The sequence below is a fragment of the Vollenhovia emeryi genome, unplaced genomic scaffold (assembly GCF_000949405.1).
Source record: "Vollenhovia emeryi isolate VEMERY1.0 unplaced genomic scaffold, V.emery_V1.0 DF939134.1, whole genome shotgun sequence".
Lineage (NCBI taxonomy): Eukaryota > Metazoa > Arthropoda > Insecta > Hymenoptera > Formicidae > Vollenhovia > Vollenhovia emeryi.
This window is the reverse complement of record NW_011967232.1, coordinates 2,451,180-2,470,627: the sequence shown is the minus strand read 5'-3', so window position 1 is coordinate 2,470,627 and position 19,448 is coordinate 2,451,180. Positions and strand designations below refer to the sequence as shown.

At 38.9% G+C, this 19,448-nt stretch overlaps 1 protein-coding gene across 8 annotated transcripts in view; it reads left to right on the top strand.

Annotated features, from left to right (window-relative positions):
* Positions 1-19,448, top strand: part of LOC105567825 (neurotrimin) — a 187,638-nt gene that overhangs the window by 106,530 nt on the left and 61,660 nt on the right. For 7 of the 8 annotated variants that reach the window (XM_012023029.1, XM_012023028.1, XM_012023030.1 and 4 more), the window contains exon 1: positions 263-402. The exons of the other annotated variant lie outside the window; for it this stretch is intronic. In XM_012023029.1, the coding sequence (XP_011878419.1) occupies positions 324-402 (79 nt within the window). In that variant the 5' untranslated portion in view covers positions 263-323. Of the gene's footprint in view, positions 1-262; positions 403-19,448 lie in introns of those variants that run through there. 8 annotated transcript variants of the gene reach the window in all.

The following is a 19,448-nucleotide window of genomic DNA, read 5'->3' as shown; positions in this document are numbered from 1 at the left end:
CCGACGAGCGCATGCGAACCACCAACCCTAAAGCTCACGGCAGACCAGAAAGGATCACGCTCTCCCTCTCGTCTCATTCTCTCCCTCTCGCCCCCCCCCCCCTCTCGCTCTCTCTCTCTCTCTCTCGCTCGCTCGCTCGCTCGCTCGCTCGCACGCTCTTGCTGTCGCTCGTTCTCTCTCCATCTCTCCCTACCGCGCTTTCTTACCCTCTCTTTTACTCCAGCCGCCACCGAGCCGGGTAAACCCCTCGTGTGTCAGTCCGCACCGAGATTCCGGCGCGAATCGTCCTTTCCCGTCGCGGCGTCACGCCAAGTTCTAGATGGATGTCGCTGATCCGCATTATTGTGTCAGCAATTTACGTCGTCGCGCAGGTGTTCCTCGCTCGTCCATCCCTCGTGGAAGGTCAGTGATGATGAAGTTCGTCGTATGCTATCACATTGAGAGTAATCGCTGTCTGCTTGAGGAGCACGTTCTGTGCGTGGATAGGGCTGTACGTGACTTATTCGGGTTTATACAGCGTTGTGAATCAATTGCGCAAAGTTTGTCTCGGCTACTCCGCGAAGTTAATGTTAATTACATCGTAAAATTGCCACATGATACGTTTGCGATGTTTGCTGTAACATATGTCTTTTCGCATTTGCAACTCATACGTAGGTGGCATAAGTTTGTACTGAAGTTATAAATGCGAGCATGTGCAAAAGACGATGTAAGAAACTGATAAAAGCGGTGGGTGAGTTATCATTAGAATTTGGTTCGCTCCGTAAATGAGCAAGCGTTTGTGTAGAAACACTCGCTTTATTCGGAAACGTATTTTTGGTGCGCGTTCCTTAAACTGCGTCGCTTTATGTGGGCAATGAAAAATTACACGAATAATAATTAAATATTATATAATTACATTTCGAATATTTAGCTTGGAATTAAAAAATTTACTCCAAAAATGATTAGGAAAAACATTATCTGCATATTTTATAATACGCTTACATTCATGATTATTTTAACTCGTTTGTGTCTAATTGCATGACTTTACACTATGATTATGAGATAAACGATTTTGACGAGACTAAAATGCGTAACGAGTACCCTAATATACATAACTCTTTTAATACTACATATCAAATATTGGTTGGAAAACGAGTTGGCACATGATTTTGCGATGCCGAGATTGTATAATTCCGGGATTTGAGTTGGCCGGTAACTTTCGGCAGTTTGCGTGCTACAGGATTTGAGCATTAATTTAATGACATGCCGTAACACGCCGCGATGCAAGCAAAGTAACGACGCGTCATGCACGATAAACTGTACATGATAGGTACACGACACTCATTTTATTTGTACAATCTGCTCCGGCCAAGGAGAAGCGACTCAACAGCGCGCGTGTAATAAGTTTTCCAACTTTGCAACGAAAAATTTGAGATGCATTTAAATCTATTTAATTATATTGAATCTATCAATAACTTCCAAACATCGCTGCTGTTAAATAATATAATATGCTTTTCAATCCGATAAAGCTTAATGCGATAATTCTCTTTAATTAAGTACCGCAGTTGCTATATTTTACACGTTTTAAGTTAAATTTGCGAGCTGCCACGAATTAGATCCCTATCGAACTAAATTTCTTATCAACGCAGATTGCGCCATTATCAGGCAGCGTGTCGGTTTTATACAGATGAAAACGTGCAAAGTATCGCATACGTCCGTGATAACGTTATCATGAGAAATTTAATTTCTCTTTCATGTTTCTTCGTGGTCTACTTTTGCTCCAGCTTTCGGAATCAAGATAAAATTCTCCAGGTAGAGTCAGCGCGCTAGCACAAAGAACACGCAAAAACTTCTCTTGATTTATCTACGATCGCGTTTTCAACGAAACTCAAGATTATAGTGGATGTACACATAGGGGCGCGGTGAATACCTTACCCCACCGATTGGACCCGAACCCTCGATTCTTCTTGCCGCGGCGCGATTATCCCCCAATATCCTGATACATTATTTATCCCCATCTATAAAACCTCGGAGTTTTCATGAAGGCGAGAAACCTTCCCTACCAGGGAATTTTTTTCCAATCCCTGGCACGAACCTCACCCGCCGACAATAACGAACGGACGAGACGACGAGTGCGAGTGAAGCTTTTCTACCTTCCTCATCGTCCTTTTTCTCTTCGCTCACTTCGCTCCCTTTTCTCGGCGAGCCCGTCCCACCTACCGAAAGCCTTCCCACATTGACTGCCAAAAAAGCCTTGGCAACGGCACGACACTCATTTAATTTAAGGATAACAAAGCGCTATCCGAGACAAATCCCCGGATTAGTTTTACGGCGTTCCTATTTACACTTCAGTCAGAGGATCACTGTATTTCACATTTCTCTATACGTATATACGTATATTTTTGCCACGACACAACATTTCTCCATGATATATACTGAATAAACAAAATCACTAAGCAACGTTGTAATTTAGATCGTAAAATTTATGCTGTATATCTGACGGTTTGCAAACTAAAAATTACTCTTCTATTGGTAATCCTGAATGTTGTTAACACGAACTCCAGAAGCCGACGAATAACAGAGGATTAATCATCATTATATCGTTAATCGTTGACCAGTGTTATCATATACATATAAAGAATCGATTAAAGTATCGGAATATCGCTAAAACAATCGTTTTGCGATATACCGGAACTTTAAATAATTTACAGATATTCTCGCAATATTGCATTTTATAACACTAAGGACTCCAAATTAATTAAAATATATTTATATACAAATATTTTTCAATACACATATAGGTAGATGACATTTTTATTAAAAAATTCAATCTAGCAATCTCTCTCTCTCTCTCTCTCTCTCTCTCTCTCTCTCTCTCTCTCTCTCTCTCTCATCCTAATTTGAAAAGAAAATTATTGCATTAAGTTTCACATGTGCATATTAGTGGATAACGCAATAAGCGGAATTTTAGGAAAATAGTAATTTTAGGCTCCAGTTATTTTGGGAGATCTTATAATTAAAGTTTGAATATTACAAATTTATCTAATCCCTTCTGACAAAGAAAAATCAATGCCAACATAATTTTTTTACACAAATTTCCTGTAGCGCACGATAAACTTTGACCTACAAATATTAGAAATGTCATCTCAAGAGACATCTTATCAGAATTATCACCGATATTGTTGAAATTACCGTCAATAACGTAGAACAGGCCATGAATCACATTCCATGTGCTTCGATCTTACGCATGCCCAAATTAGATTGGCCATGATTGACTCATTCGAATCGATGCGCACTATTGTTCGCTGCATGCCATTGTATGCATGTTGTATGGCGCGGAGCGGTCATTAATATACAACGCTACAAGGCGCCATTCAGAGATGAAAATTAGATGGGAGCTCTATCGAGGTATTGATTCAACAAATTGCTATAAGATGTGTTACGATGCAACGTGCAAGAGCAAAATATTAAACATTTGTTAAATTAGTAAAATTAGTTTTTCCAAGTTTCACACCATTAAACGATTTAATAATTTATTTACTTTAAATTTCAGAATAGAATTTTATTTGTAGTTTCGTACGTTGTGTATTTTGATAAACAAGTGCTACTCGATATATATTTTATACATATATGTATGTTTTCTGACTTTTGGTATTACACAGCATATAAATTTTAAATAGAACTCATTAAGAAATTATTACAATATAGAAACATAATGGAAATCACTGTTTTATTAATTATTAATATACATTCTATATTAATAAACTGTAGATAGATATAAGTATTATTAACATTTGTAATCTCTTTAATTTTTAATAATTAATAAATATGTTAATCGCATAATAACGAATATTAATGAGCAATAATAAGAATATATTTACAATTGCTTACTTTAATAATAATAATTAAAAAAGCACTTCTCATACAAATTAAAAGTTGTTATGGCATGCATGTGTAATAGACTTATTTGCGTCGCTTTATAAATCTATGCACGATATTAGATTTTAAACAATCAAAAGTATCGTAGCGAACAAATAATTATATCTAATAATAACGATTGTTATCCCTAATCTAATTAGACATTTGGCAATATCGATTTCTGAGGTAACTAAATATCTTGTGGAACATATCGATAACGCGCTCCAGAATGTTTGGGAAGGAAATATGACATCTGGACATGCGCACAAAATATCGATATGAAGTAAACGAGCAACCAGTTGCATTTTAGTTTATAGAACGAATTGTACATAACGCTAGAATAGATAGGTGTAAATATTTGTCACTATTTTCGTTTGTCAGGGAGATGCCAGGTATCGATACCTTGAATAGTCGAGACAGATATACGGTTGGCCTTCGTTGACCGAGAGCAAGGACCCTAGTGTCGCGCGAAAGGGACAATTCCCTCCGCCAACTCGCGTGCACTCATGATTTCACCGGGTCCTCTTTATTTCGGATATACCGTGGACAAATGCGACTAACGTATCGAACTTCCGTCCCGGCTAATTTATGGCGTTGGGATTAGGGGAGTAAAATAGAGAGGGAGAGGCCGGAAAATGGCAATTCTGCAGTGCGGGTAACTATCCCCTTTTGCCCCCTCCTTATTTCTCAACCTAGCTCGCCCCCGAATGGGTTCGAACGCTTAAGAGGCGAGCGTCTCTCTCTCTCTCTCTCTCTCTCTCTCACTCTTTCTCTTCGCCATAGTGAAATATCGCTGCTAAGAGAAAGAAACGGTCACCCTCTCCGGGGGTTGACAAAAACAGGGATAATAAAACTTGGGAACGTCCCTGTGTACCTCCGGCCGAACTGGGAGGATACGTTCGAACGATTACCTTTCCGGTTACGTACCTATACATGCACCCGAACCTCTTCGGACCGCCGTTTTCAAACGAGATAAAAGAACAGTGGAAAACGATATATATTTGTGCATTAAGCGCGGTGCAGAGGGCAAATACTCGAGGGGAAAGTTGCATCAGTGAGCATTACCGCGGTTTCCAACAAGCTCGGAGAGCACGACGTACGTGATAAAATGTATGTTTTCAATATGCTTCTAACGAGAGCAGCGTTCGAAGGATTATTACGTTACGCTCGGTTGCACTTACTAAAATTAGCAGATTAGAAAAAAAAATATAACTCTCACTCCGAGGGTGTGTATAGTGTCCTTAAACTCATCAAGTTTGCACAACTTTGTAATTTGAAATTTATTTTTGTGCTACCGTTATTACATGCTACATTTACTAATTGGACGTTGAACAAAGCATCATTTATCAGAAATTACCCTTACTTTATGCGCGGAGAAACAGAAGAGTTAAGCTGAATCATGGTCAATTAATCATGCTTATTTGGTGTAATATAGGTCACCGCGTCTTTCGAACACAGCACATTATCCTATTTCCATAAATAAAACATCGTTATAATAATGATTGGGTATTTACAGGGTTGGGAAGTAACTCGTTACTTGTAACAAAGTTACAATTACAGTTACTTTTCTTTAATAACTGTAACTTAATTCAGTTACATTAATAGTTACTTCATATATTTTTTAAACCTTCAGATTGCATTAGGTCTTGCATTTCCACATAAACGTCTTTATCGACGCTTTACAATTCAAATGCAGATTTGATATTTTTATTTTCGTTGCAAGAAAGTAACTGTCAAGTAACGATTCGTTACTTTTTAACTTGTATACTTTAACTGTAACGCGTTACTTTTCAGAATTGGTAACTTGTAACTGTAACTAGATACTTTTATAAAGTAACTTTCCCAACTCTGGGTATTTATATGAAAATTATTTTCGCTCGATGCTATTCTCATCCTTAAATTTTCGTTCAGCGATCATTATGTCGTTAATATGGCACACGTGAAAAACAAATACGTTTATAACTTGAATAATTTTAATCGTACACGCTGTTCTTCATTTACAAAGCGAAATTGTTGACTAATGCGTCATGTAATCACCAAAATTGAAAGTCTTTGAGAAGGCTCGAATTAACTGCTATTTGCGTAAGCATTTTCGGGGATTCACTTACTACATGAAAATTATTACGTCATCGTGAGTATAACTCCGTGTATGCTCATTGATTTGGAGGGTCGTTAACTGAACGTATTACACGTAGAAACCGCTACTTGACAACCGATTAGAGCGCGACAACGACAGCGACTCAAGGAAACGACTTTACAGGCACACTCGACGATAATTGGGGATTGGTGCGCGAAGTCGGCTTGGAGTGGGCTTTGATGTGGTACCTTTGCCACCAATGCATCTGCAATGTGTCTCTACTTGTACTCAGGCCGATACCAAAGACGAATTCCGCGGGCAAGTAGTCATCGTGACATCGCCAAGACGATACCTCTCACCTAACTTTCCCGCGCGATCGTAGAATCAGGCGAAGAAGTAGTTACGGACAAAGACCATGTCCCACTTCCGCGTCCCGTCGCGGTCCTTTTGCTCGCTATTTCGAGAGTTCTCTGTTATCAATACTTAATGCAAAGAGACGCGGCGGCGACTAATGAACTCTCTTACTCCATCTCTCGCCATCGGAGCCCATTGTCTTTTCGCGAACGCTGCATGCTGCACGAACCGGTGCGCCGTATTCACGATAGCGGGGATAGTTACGCGGGGAAAGGCACAGGCTTAACGGCCAGGAATTTGGATCCTCATAATACCGGGAATCTCTATCGGATTTATGCTAATGCTCTGGCCTGCCTAGTATCTTGCCAATCCTTTCTGTTCTATTATCGCGTGAATAACACGGGTGGACGCAATGAATTCAGAAAATGGGAGTATCACATTATAATATCTTGGAATAATCAGCTTCTCAAATTTCTTACTGGCCCGCTATTATTACCTTCTTACTGTGATAAATTTTACAAATATAGAATTTCTCAAACATAAATCATTATTCCATTTGTTATAGATAGTCAATTCTTCGTGTATTAATTGATTTTTAATTAATGTCGTGTAAATCCATTTTACACGGCGATCTTTTTTAAATAGAACACTTCATTTAAATTATGGAATTAAGATGAGAATTAGATAAGCAGAAAAATGTTACGGAAAACAATTTCAAAGAAAAATATAGATGATCATAATTTTCTATTCCATTTGCATAATAGTGCCATCAAAAGTAATTTTCGCTTCCTTATTATTTTAACTTCTTTATAAATTGAATTTTATTATCTAAGAATTTGCCTTCCGTTTACGTAGAAATTTATACCGTGCTTTTTAATCCAATATCTTTCGAATCATCAGATTATTTTTACAAACAGTTCTCCTTATGCATTTCATTGAATTATCTTAAAAGTAGAAACTAATAAGATTGCAAATAAATATTTAAGGAACATATCATATTTGATATTATTATAGTAGTTTAATTTATCGCATCGAATTCTTCATTTTTAGTGATTGTCATCTAACTTTTCATTTTGTTTTTTTTTTAACTTTACCTGTCATAACGCCAGAAACGGGAAAACTCTGACCGCAACTTGCTTCGTAACTACGTGAGATTGACCAATGAAAAAGGTATCAGAATGAAGCGACAAATTGATCTCACTCGGTCATAAAACGAAATGATCTCCACGCCAGAGAGTAGGCTATTATCTCGGAAACATTCACTTAACTGCTTTTCTCTCCTCGTCGGAATACCATACTGTGATGTCGTGTCAACCAATTAAATTCATTGCGCACGATTTATTTGCACTTATAGCTTGTACTGACCGGCATGACGACTATAATAGTCGGAAGCGAAATCTTGGTTCTACAATAATAACGAATCAGAAATAGAGAACGCAAAGTTGGTGACATTCTTGACAATAATTTGCCGTATCTAGTGTATCTTGTACATACGTGCAGCGAACAATATCACACTGAAGCTTCAATAAAATAAAATTCGTTAACAAATAATAGCTTTATGAGACAGTTTCTAATAACATTACGTACAAAGTCTATCTCATTTATTCTATTGCCTCTCGTGCATTGCTACGAAAGTACCTATAATAAATGGGATTTAATAAGTTTTATTGAACGTAGAAAATCCTGTTGGGAACAAACTCGAAAAATTGAGGGTTTTGCAAAGCTATAAGGGATTAAGATACTTTTATTCATATTCTCAAGAGAAAATTAGAGTTATTAATTTTTTTCGGGAAGAAAGGGAAAAAGAGGCATTAATATAGAAGACGTTTGAGATTATCTTTCCTTGCTCATAATAGAGTTTGCAAACCCAATCGTGCCCGGTAACTTGCAGCCCTCGTTGCCGGCCTCGTTGTGTACCGCCAAAACATTACGACCACACAATGTCGCGCTGCTCGCGGCTTGCGGACGTGCCGCTGCGAGGTAGAACGGAGTACCAGATTGCGCTAATTAATGCTAATTGCCCGAACTAATAAATAACCGCATGAATAAACATATTCGCCGGCCGTTGCCAGCATTGGAGAGCGGCGAGGGGAGGAGGATACAGGACAGATACTGTGATACGAGGGCGAGAATAAGAGGGTGGGTGAGTGAAAGCGAGAGGTTGGCGGGTAAGGGAGTACGTGTGCAGGCGGGTAGGTAGGTTGTGAGGTGTGCGGGCGCAAGTACGCGGCTGCATTCGTATCCGCGCGCCACTGTACGCGCTGAAATATTCATCGATTTCGGTAGCGGCAATTACGCCCCGCAAAACGAAGCCGTGCCGCTCGTATGCCCCTCGCCACCATGGAAATTTATCTGTATGAACAAGTGAGCGTGCGCGCAGGCACTATTACGCGCGAATTCCGCCGGGAGATGCGCGCTCGTTGTTCTCGGTCGTCGCGGAAATACACATTTCGTTCCACATAAAAAAAAAAGAACTGGAAGGAGTGGCCTGTTCGTACAAAGTGTAATGGATCACCCGTGTCTCCCTCCCTCTCTCTCTCCCCCCCTCTCTCTCTCCCTCCCCCTTCTATAATTAAATCGATAAATTTTCCTTGGCAAATTACACAAGGATACTAAAACCCAAATCGAAAATTTTATAAAGTTCTTTTATACTTTAATTTGATACCAAATTTAAATCATAAACACTTAAAAAATGTACGTGGAAAATACTTATAAAAGTTGGCGTTCTCCTCTCTTCCCCCCCCCTCCATCTCTTGTATTGTATAAGATATTTTAAATTTTTATTTTCTTTATTGTAGTATAAATTAATTTTCTCTATGACATAAATTTAATTCTCGCCAGTGGTGGATCAATCACAGTTTTGTCAAAGAATCGCGTTTCATTGTTTAACTATTAAAATGTGTTTTAATTGCAATCAATTTGTTTCGGCAATGTTATATATTTTGTACATATGAATGTCACGCGTAAAACACAAAAATTGTCGCTAGACAAGCGATAGCTAGAAAAGTAATGGCATGTATGTGTGTAGCAAAAATACTATTATACATATGAAAGTATCTACATGCAGTGAACGGAATAATTTGGGCCAACGTGAGCGAGTGCCAGGAAAACGATTTCGGTAATGCCGCAGACCGCGTAATCGATATTTCATTATATCGCGCCCGACTGACCTTTCCCGTCGAACTGGAAGAAAATTTAACCCGTTCCCAGGCTTAAATTACTTCCGGACATGAACCATTCCAAGCAATGTTCACGGGAACGGTTCGCATTATAGACGAAATGCATACGTTCTAGCTCGTGGTTAGTTCTTGATATTTCTTTAAGTAGAGAAGAGAAATGTTTCATTCCCAATACAACACACACGCAATCAACAACACGCACACACGCACACACACAATTTAGCAAGGCATGAAAATGTACTTCAATCAAATTGTACACAAAAAGTTTAAATATGAAAGTCAATTTATTATACCACCACAAATGGATGGAAGAGCATTCTGCATTTTTTACTGCCAATGCTAGTAGAAGTTAAAGGACTTTCTATAAATATTCTCTTAAAAAATACTCATATTTTTTAGGAGATTATTTTCAACACCAAGCACTCGCAATCAGGGTATTCTGCGCAGCGTTATTGCGGAATATTATCGCGCATTAATAGGCATGCTTTTGTTAATCTCTATTTCATCGATATTTGATATTCGGAGAACTGAAACTCTTCAATCACGTTGCGACGTTTCAAATAGTAGATAAATTTTTTATTCAGATATCATACTCTCTCTCTCTCTCTCTTCGTCTCCCCTCACTTATTTCCCTCTCGCTTTTTCTCTCTTTGGCTCTTTGTATAATATAATGAAATTAGTGACAGTCGAATGGATTTTTCCTGTTACATTTATGATGAAAGATTCAATCGCAAAATAGCCATTGGCGGACCAAGCTTTAATCAAATATAATGTAAGTGTATGTGATTTCATACCAATAATGTGTGATATCATATGTATTCTTTGTCAATGTTTTTTAAATAATGTATTGATAAATGTTAGCAAGTTTTCCTTACAAAGTACCAAATATGTAAATAAGAAAATTTTTGGAGGGAATATTTTTTAATAAGTGGACCTAACTGGCAAGAAGTGATCTTTATTTGGTTCACAACATTTCGACCCTTTAATCAGGTCCTTTTCGTTGTCGAAACGTTGTTATGCTACACGTTGTTATGCTATTTTTGCTACACACTTATTAAAAAATATTCCCTCCTTGAATCATCACTGACGACAATAAGACTTACTTAACAAGAACATTTTTATTTGACTTAAAATAATCTCCATTATAACGCCCGAAATTTAATTTTGGCCATTACTTACAACACTATGTATAAGATAAAATATTATGAAGAAAACATAACATTTTCACGAGACGTTTTTGCTAAAGCTTTAGGGATCGCTCAAAAAATTAAATATTGTTACAGAATCTTATTGTAGGTAAAACGGAATGTCAGGAAATTTGAGATAGTATATCGTATATCGTAAAATTATCGGCATTTCTTGGAGATTCTACTTTCCTCTCGTGTAAAGTCGGTGCTTCATGTAAAATGGAGAAAGTATCTCGAATCTTCGCGACGTGACTGACATGTCGCATCGTATAGTATAAAATTGATGGATGCACAATCTGCATGAGTTTGAGAATTTGTGTTTTATAAAATGACGAAAAGAAAGTTTTATTTCTAGCATAGCCAAAATTAACATAGCAAACAACGCCGGAAACTTATTACTGTTATCTGATAGAAGGGTTTAGATTATTTGAATTATCTTCGTGAGAGACGAATGGGTCAGTTGAAGTAAGATAAAATAATTTCAACCGTAAATTTTTCACAATCGTACATATTTAATTGCATTACGTCAGATAGACATGAATAATATTTTATTATAGTGCGACGTATACATGCATACGTGAGTACCTTTAAAACGCATTATGATAATGTATTTAAATGTTGAACATTTTAAATACGTCAACAAAGATAACGCGGTTAGTAATGTTCTCGGAGATCCTCGGCTCTACGGATAATAAATCCTTCAGCACAGTCATATAAAGCTACCCAACATTTTACTTAAAAAATATGAGATTTGTATTTATGAATGTATATGCATGAAATTTGGCATGAAAATTCATGACAAAGGCGCAGAACGTGAGTTGCATACGCACACGTACACGCAGATATATATGCAGCCGAGTTGCCATTGTAGTGTGCCGACATCACGTACAACGTAATATTCCGCGTATGAAGGTTGATAATAGTGCTTTCCTTGCTGTAATACGTTGTTAGTAACAGGCGTAGATATTTCTGCGGCATGAAATTTTTACACGATCATATATGCGCTAACGGAAATGTCAGTCCACGTAGAAGTGAGTTTTTAATGAGACAGGGGAGGGTACGTTAAATAAGGTTTTAATTACGATTCTGAAATATGTAGAATTTGACCGCGTTCGATTAAAGAGCCTTTGTAACTTTTACAAACTCGATATTACCTAAAGATCCTTATACCGTGCACGTATTGGTTTAGCCAATATTCGCGAAACTATAGGTGTACGAGCATTGATTGTTAAGACGAAATTTATGGAAACCTATCGCGCCGCGTATATACAAGATACGTGTGTATGTACACAATGAAGATAGTACACACATTAATAATAATGATTTGCACGAATAACGATTACTGCCAACATAGTAATTACGTCCATTAGCCGTACATCATAGAATGGGCGTAGCTTTATGTGCCGTGATGAACGTCAGTATGGTCGATGAATGCAAGTATGGTTTCTCCCTTTATTCACCGTACGCCGAGTCACGTCAATTATTGTAATACTTATTGCAGCTAGGCGTAACCGGACTGGCACGTTCGCGAACAAAGCGAAATCCTATTATTACTTCCAAGGCTTTTAACACATCCTTTGAAGCGATGCTTTTGAAAGGACTTATCCGAGTATAAAGTAATGCCTGGTCGTTTCTAAAGGAATATTTGAAATCGCATGGCAAATCGCGTAACTCCGAGTACGAGGTTCAACGAGAGACAGTGCTGGCAGCGAATTTTCCAATTCCACGTGTTCTAATGTAATGACCGTACGTGGGCCAGCGCGCTCGCGGTGTAGTCTCTTCGTTGACCGAGTTGCATAACCCGCGGGTCCATGGAGAATAATTTTCTCCTCCGCGGCTGTAAGTCCCCAGCCCATATGAAAAAAGTTAGAGCCAATTATAATTGGAATATTTCACGAGCGTGGATTTACGGCGCAGTTAAAAGCATGGGAAGCAAAAGTAGTTGGCAATGACTTGACGCCATTCAACAATGGCGCGGTAATTAGAAGAGCAACGACTGTGCGCGCGTGTGTAATAACGACGAGTGTAACTATTGCGGTAATGTCGCTCGCATTATTGCCGTAATGTTCGCCGATGCAATATTTATCGGATTAATTTCATCGGCAATTTCTTAAAATTACATGCTATATCAACGTTTAAGCTGAGAACTTTTCTAGGGTTTAATATTAAATTTAATAGCATACAGCCAGTGTTGAGAATATTATGAACTTTTACGAGCAGCTCAGCTCTGAAATTACATCTACGAGAAGTGAAACTGTAAAGAGACCTAAAAACTCGTAGATCTGAAAGCCTCGCAGAGAAGATGTTAATAAAAATCTTGAAGCTCTATGATATGTAGATAACGTAATAGTAATCTCTTTAGCTTATCATCATATAAAAGGAATTGGGACAGAAATGTAATTGAATACGAAAGATATAAGCGATAAATGTTCAGATAAAAATGTGAAATTTCTGTATAAAAGTATATTGTCGGCCCTATTAACTTTTAAATTTAAGTGAAGTGGAATCTACAAGTAGTAAAAAGTATTATATTTCATACCTTCTTAGGAAAGGTCGAATCACACGAACGAGTACTGCCTTTTAATTAATATGTACAATTCAAAAATTCTCAAAAGGAGTATATGGAAAAAAACACAATTATAAACAGTGGTAAATTTTTTATTTACAAATATAAAGTGGTAACTAATTTTGAAACTATTTATGTGTGAATTTTGCTGAAAATATAAATTAAAATTTTTAATATATTTTTAACAAAAAATTTTCGACTAAATGTAGGTAAATTAATTTTTCGAACGGCAACTAAATAACTTTGGAAAACTTTATTTCAACAGAATATTAATTTAAGGTGTATTTATTAAAATAATTAGCATTACAGATCGCACGTTGGAAAGCAATTGTTCCTATTAATATATAAAAATATATCTATTTTATTCCATTATACAAGTTAAGTCAGAATGTTCGCGAATTTTTTTCTATGACTAAATATAATGCTGGTAACATTAATAATGATAGAAAAGATATTCTCGTTGCATCAAAGCATCCCAGTTGGAACACATGGCAGCGTATCCGTTACAATGTCGCTACCGGCCTACTTTGTTACGTGCGTGAAAAGTGCAGCAAATCAGGGGAATAAAACGCTTGACGGCATGCTCATACCTGTACGCGGCAGTAAAAAAAACTTTTGCGGTATAAACGTTACCCGTGCCATCCCCTTAGGATTTTCCCCGCGAAATCATGTATACAGGGCTATAAAATGAATTCTACTGTCGCAATTTACGCTCAGGAATTTTCGTTGTCCCGACCATTCGACCGTACAGTTTTACAACATACTCGTACATACGTGCGCACGCACACATGCACGCGCAAATAAAATATATATTATATATGTATATAGGATTAACCTTTTTTGACAAAAGGAGTAGCAATCAACTGTTTTTTTTTTTTTGTAAATTACGTGTCTCCGTGGTATTTCTTTGGCGATAATTATCTTTATGACGCTAAGCGTACGAAATACCGCATTCCTTGCCGGTCGCCACGTAAAATCCGATATCAGGAAAACCTAAACCAATTAAGGTGGCCCTACGCCGGGTTTACGGCAAACCGGTGAGACCTGGGACGGCGCGCAAATCTATCTCCTTAAATCATCTTCGACGTAACTACGGGGACGCGCACCGACGATACGTCAAGATAAGACGATCGTTCCGAGGAGCACGAAATTCGAGACCAGATTCCCCGGGGTGTCGTGAAACTGTTTGTTTTAGCGTTCGTAATTGAAATAGATTGCGGTGGATATAAGATGACTGTTTAATGTATAATATTTAGCTACTAACTAACGCTCTCTCACTTTCCCTCCCCCCGCTCTCCCTACTCTTTTCTAGTTGTATTTAGCTATCCATCTCTTTCTATCTATTTCTTTCTTTCTTTTTCACAAATGTTCATTACGACAATATACAGTCCGTTGCTATGTAAAGCGAGGTCCATTTAACTATAGAATTAGCGGGTCATCTCTTTGATATTAAATCTATTTTAATACAATACGTATATTGCCGTAACACATATTGTGCAGCATAATACATTTTACCAAATATATTTCACATGCGCGATTGCTTTCTATTGTACCGAATGTATGGTTACATGAAATGATTAAATTACCGTCTCTAAATACTAAATGGCAAATAATAGTTTTCATAAGCAAATATTAGGACATCTCAAACAAATTTCGCACTTAAGATATCTGCTAGACTAAAGAGATATTAATTATTACGAACAAAATAGTACGTTTATTTCGGTCACGGTACTCAAGCGATTAAGGATGTCAAGGAAAAATTGTTAATTCGACATCGAACAAACAATTATCATGAAATTTACAGTGAAGCGTTATGACTAGAATGTCAGTGTAACATATTTAAAAATGTCAATTCATTTAACAGTGTTTTGCCGAAAGAGCCATGTATCCTAACACCTTTATCAAATTTGTGTACATACATCATATTGATATTCCTGTCTTGAACTGCAAATTTAGTGAAAATTGATGTTGAATTAATAATTTCCTTGAGTTTCACCATCTCTTGTGCAAATGGCTGAAGAAGTTTATAAATGAACGTGCTATTTTGCCCACAGTAGTTGATACCCCTGCAATCTTTAGTCTAAAAAGCACGAAATTTGAATACGTTTATTTGGATGATCTGACGGACGATCTAATAATCTTTGTTAATAAAAACATTAACATACCTTGTTTTGCTATTTATAATTTTGCGACGCTAGATAATGTAATACTTTCATCTTGATGGAGATTCAAGATAAGCAAATTTTAACAACTAATACACATTATTTTGGATTAAAAATGACATAAATATCTATACAAATATTGTATTATTACTTTATGCAATGTAGAAAATGTATTATACTAATTAATTTGCTTTAGTATGTGATATTATTGCAATTTCATGACTTTATCCACAATTTAATCTTTTGCTAGAACAATTAAACATATATTTGCACATATTGTATACATATATGTGCATATAAATCGAAGCGTGTTTAAATAATTATAAATGAAAAGTCAAGTATAATACGTTTTATGAACGATCGACCGCAAGGAGGCTGGCATTTTCCACTGTGATAAGCATGTCTCGTCATCCTCCAACACCCGCTGCGGGTGATGTAAAGGCGACGAGATCTGAACTCCAAGATTCGACTTAGAAGGGTAAACTGAGCGTGACAACGAGTATACACGATGCCCTCCGCCGGAGCGACGCTCGACTTCGTAATTCTTCGTTTACGACTGCCAGCTTTACATCTATACTGCTCCGGCGAAGCGTCGTACGCTAGAAAACAGGGAAAAGGGAAAGACAGAGAGAAACAGAATATACGGGATAGACAAGAACAAAAAGAGTTGGGAGGGGTTGGAAGGTGATGTTCGTTCGAAGCGGCGAAGAGGAGATTCGAGGAAGGCAAGACCACTGGCATTAATCCAGAATAGGTAAGAGCCGAAATGTAGTTGGTATCATGGGGTGAGACGGAGAGAGGGAGGAAGATGCAGTGAGAGGGAAGGTGAAGAGAGAGAGAGAGAGAGAGAGAAGAAAGGTGCGCGAAGGAGGGAAAGAGATGAAAGGAAAGGGAAGGAAGGATAATGCGTCCACGATAAAACTAAGCCGGCTAACACCGCGGATAAAAAGACCCAACGGACGCTTGGCAGTGTCACCAAATTGCTCGAATATTTTGCGCCCCTGAAGTGCGGGAGAATGGAGGGTAGATAGGTGTATGTGTGTGTCTCTACGTGTGTGTGTGTTTGTGAGAAGGGTAGCGGAATCCGCTTGACCACAGCCGGGATTCCCTGATAAACTTCCGGTTTAAGGAATACGTTTACCGTGTTATTCCTGGCAGAATCGCGGGAACTTTATCTGGGTAGAGGGAAGTCGGAGAGATTGAAACTTTGCCGAATTTGCCTAGTAACGCAAGTAGGGTTCCTGTGCAATTTTCCCGCAGATCATATTACTTAATTCTTCAAAGAGATACAGCTACACTGCGTTTACGATCTTGACAGTTCAGTACATAGAATCGTGTATAATCAGTTGTATTGCGCATTAAATGTCCTACAAAAACTGTTGTGCCTTTCCATTCGAAACAAGTTAAACAGGAGTCAGTTTTATTAAAATAATATCCACTTGAAACTATTTACAAATTAAAGCATTCTTATGTACACGGGGCATCTCAGGAAGTTTGATAACTCTTTCACTGACGAATTGAACTGTGGAAATTCTAAGACGAAAATTCTTATGTCAAAATGTCGAGGCTATCTAAGTTTTTAAATGGCAAGCACTTATAGTTGACTAACCAGTTTGCGGAAATTTCGCGCGCTCATCGTGAAAGTATCTTTGCACATAGATTCAGTTTTTAGAAATTAGCATAATTCTGAATATGACAAAGAAATTACTTTGTGAAGCGACATCTGCACGATGTATACCCGAGCGCGTGAAATTTCAGCGGGTAGTTTGCTGAAATAAGGGCTTTCCATTTGAAAACTACGATAGCCTCGACATTTTTATATGAGGATTTTACAGTGAAAGGGTTATCGGGCTTCTGGAATATACATACGAGTATATTATCCCGTGTACTATATATTATACATCATTAAAATTAATCATGGCGAGATTACTTAATTCCGAAGAATAAGAAAGCTGACGAGATAGGCGTTTAGACTTAACGTTGATTAATGAAAAGAAATAGTTGGAAAATAAGACGATTATTTCTCTGCGGACAATTCTGTACATAATTTCGAACCCAAAGGTGGATAGGAGTTAAAACTCACAAGTTTTCCATCCAACTAACGGCGATCCAACTTTCCCCGTAACTCTGCGTTTTCATGCGGGGAATGAAAGCGGGACCAGCAGCATGAGGGACCCCGCTTTTTCCACTTGATTAAAAATTTACACTTCATGGAGCGAACTTTCTATCGCGTTTTAACGATCGATCGTACTTACCGATTCTCGCTGGAACCGCCGCGAACGTCACCAATTATCTCTCTTGGCGTGTGACGTAAATCTGTCGATGACTTACGCTCGCGATTAGGACGATAACGGATTACTCGAACCGGGAATACTCCAAAGTTGATCCGATACGATCGGACTGATGAATATATTCACGAAATGACGCGTTTTAGTGGTGGAACGTAGTCGGCGAGGAGATTCCAACGAATCGTTCGAAATTACTGGTAAGACTCGCACCGATCGACCGCCAACGGCGCGGAATATTGCCAATTGGTGGAAATTGCTCACTACTTACGCCTTAAGATGAATCGATATTACTTATCTGTACTCCGATCGCGCTATCGCAAACCGGACCATGAACGCGCGACACGATTGGTGCAAGAAGCACCCGATTTGTCTGATATTGCCGCTTCGACTGGCAGTAAATTAGTCCGCCCCGGCGATACCTGGGATAGGTGGCTTGATATCACCGGATGTACATTCAGGATGTTATAAAGTCGTTGTCGACTCAGGGGTTAAGGGGTTAATTGCATGCTACCGCGTGTAACGCGCCTTGGGCTACGTGAAACTTTAGACACCATTGATTTGTAGCATTACTAACTCACCCCCATGAGAAATATGTGTGTGTATGCACGTAATACGTTATGTGGTCGGTACAGTGAAATATATCTGCTGGTGTACACGCGCCTACATGTATCGCGGGGCCGTCTTAATTCGGGATTCGTATTGGTGATCAAGGAGATTCCTTGTTCGCCGGTAACCCAACGAAACTCGAAAACGGATTTGTCCTTGCGACCTGCGGCTGGCAGGTCTCGATGCAAACTTCGCCATGCCGAGCTGCGCACGTAGCGCCAGGCACTCGCAAGTATCTTGGAGCGAGTTTATTCCGTGCCTTAGGGCTACTCTCGTATACAGCGATCGTAGGACAGTCTCCGCGCGCGTGAGAAGCGTAGCGTGTCCCGAAATCAACTGTTTCCAACACAATGATCTAAGTAATACGAAACGTCAGTGGGGCTTACCGAGACACGTCCTCGAGGTTTCCGACAAATCTTATCGTCGATTGTATCATCGTTACCGCGTACGACGTATGTAGAACGCCACAGATAAAAATGACTGCGTTATGAGTGAAGGAGGAATAAGGAAATAAGAGGAGCGTTATCCCGGGAAAGTCTTACGTCATGTTCAAGGAAAATCCTTTATCCGTCGGAACCAGGCTCGGGTACATATTTGTTCTTCCTGCCTCGCTCTACCGCTCGCTCTCCGAAGTCGCGTTTGGCAACCTCGAGTCTGGCAAACTTCGTTTCGGCCCGTACGACACACTCGCTCATACTTATCGAACTATATCTCTCGTCTCTCGGCCGCGTCGCTTTCTTTTTACCTCTCGTCCCCGCGTACGCTCGCGCCCGCTCGTCTCCGTCCGCAGTTTATATGTTTCCCTCTTTCTCACCGCGAGGAAAATCGCAGCTTCGTCTAAGATGCTAGTGGCGAAGTCCCTATTACCAGCTCCGTCGTCGCGCCCTCGAGAAGGGAATTCCAATGCATAAGTACATTCTCGACGAAACGCGCTCTGCGTGCAGTTTCCGCCCTCTAACCAGACCCTTCCGTTTCCTTTCTTTTCTTTACCCTCCCCCTCCCCCTCACCCCCCCTGCTTCCTCATTATATTTTTCTATCTTTCTCCCTTTTTACATTTATCTCTCCTTCTCCTTCCCTCGCGTCGTTGCCAGGCTATGGCCATTCCTACCTTTTTTCAATTTCCGGAATAAG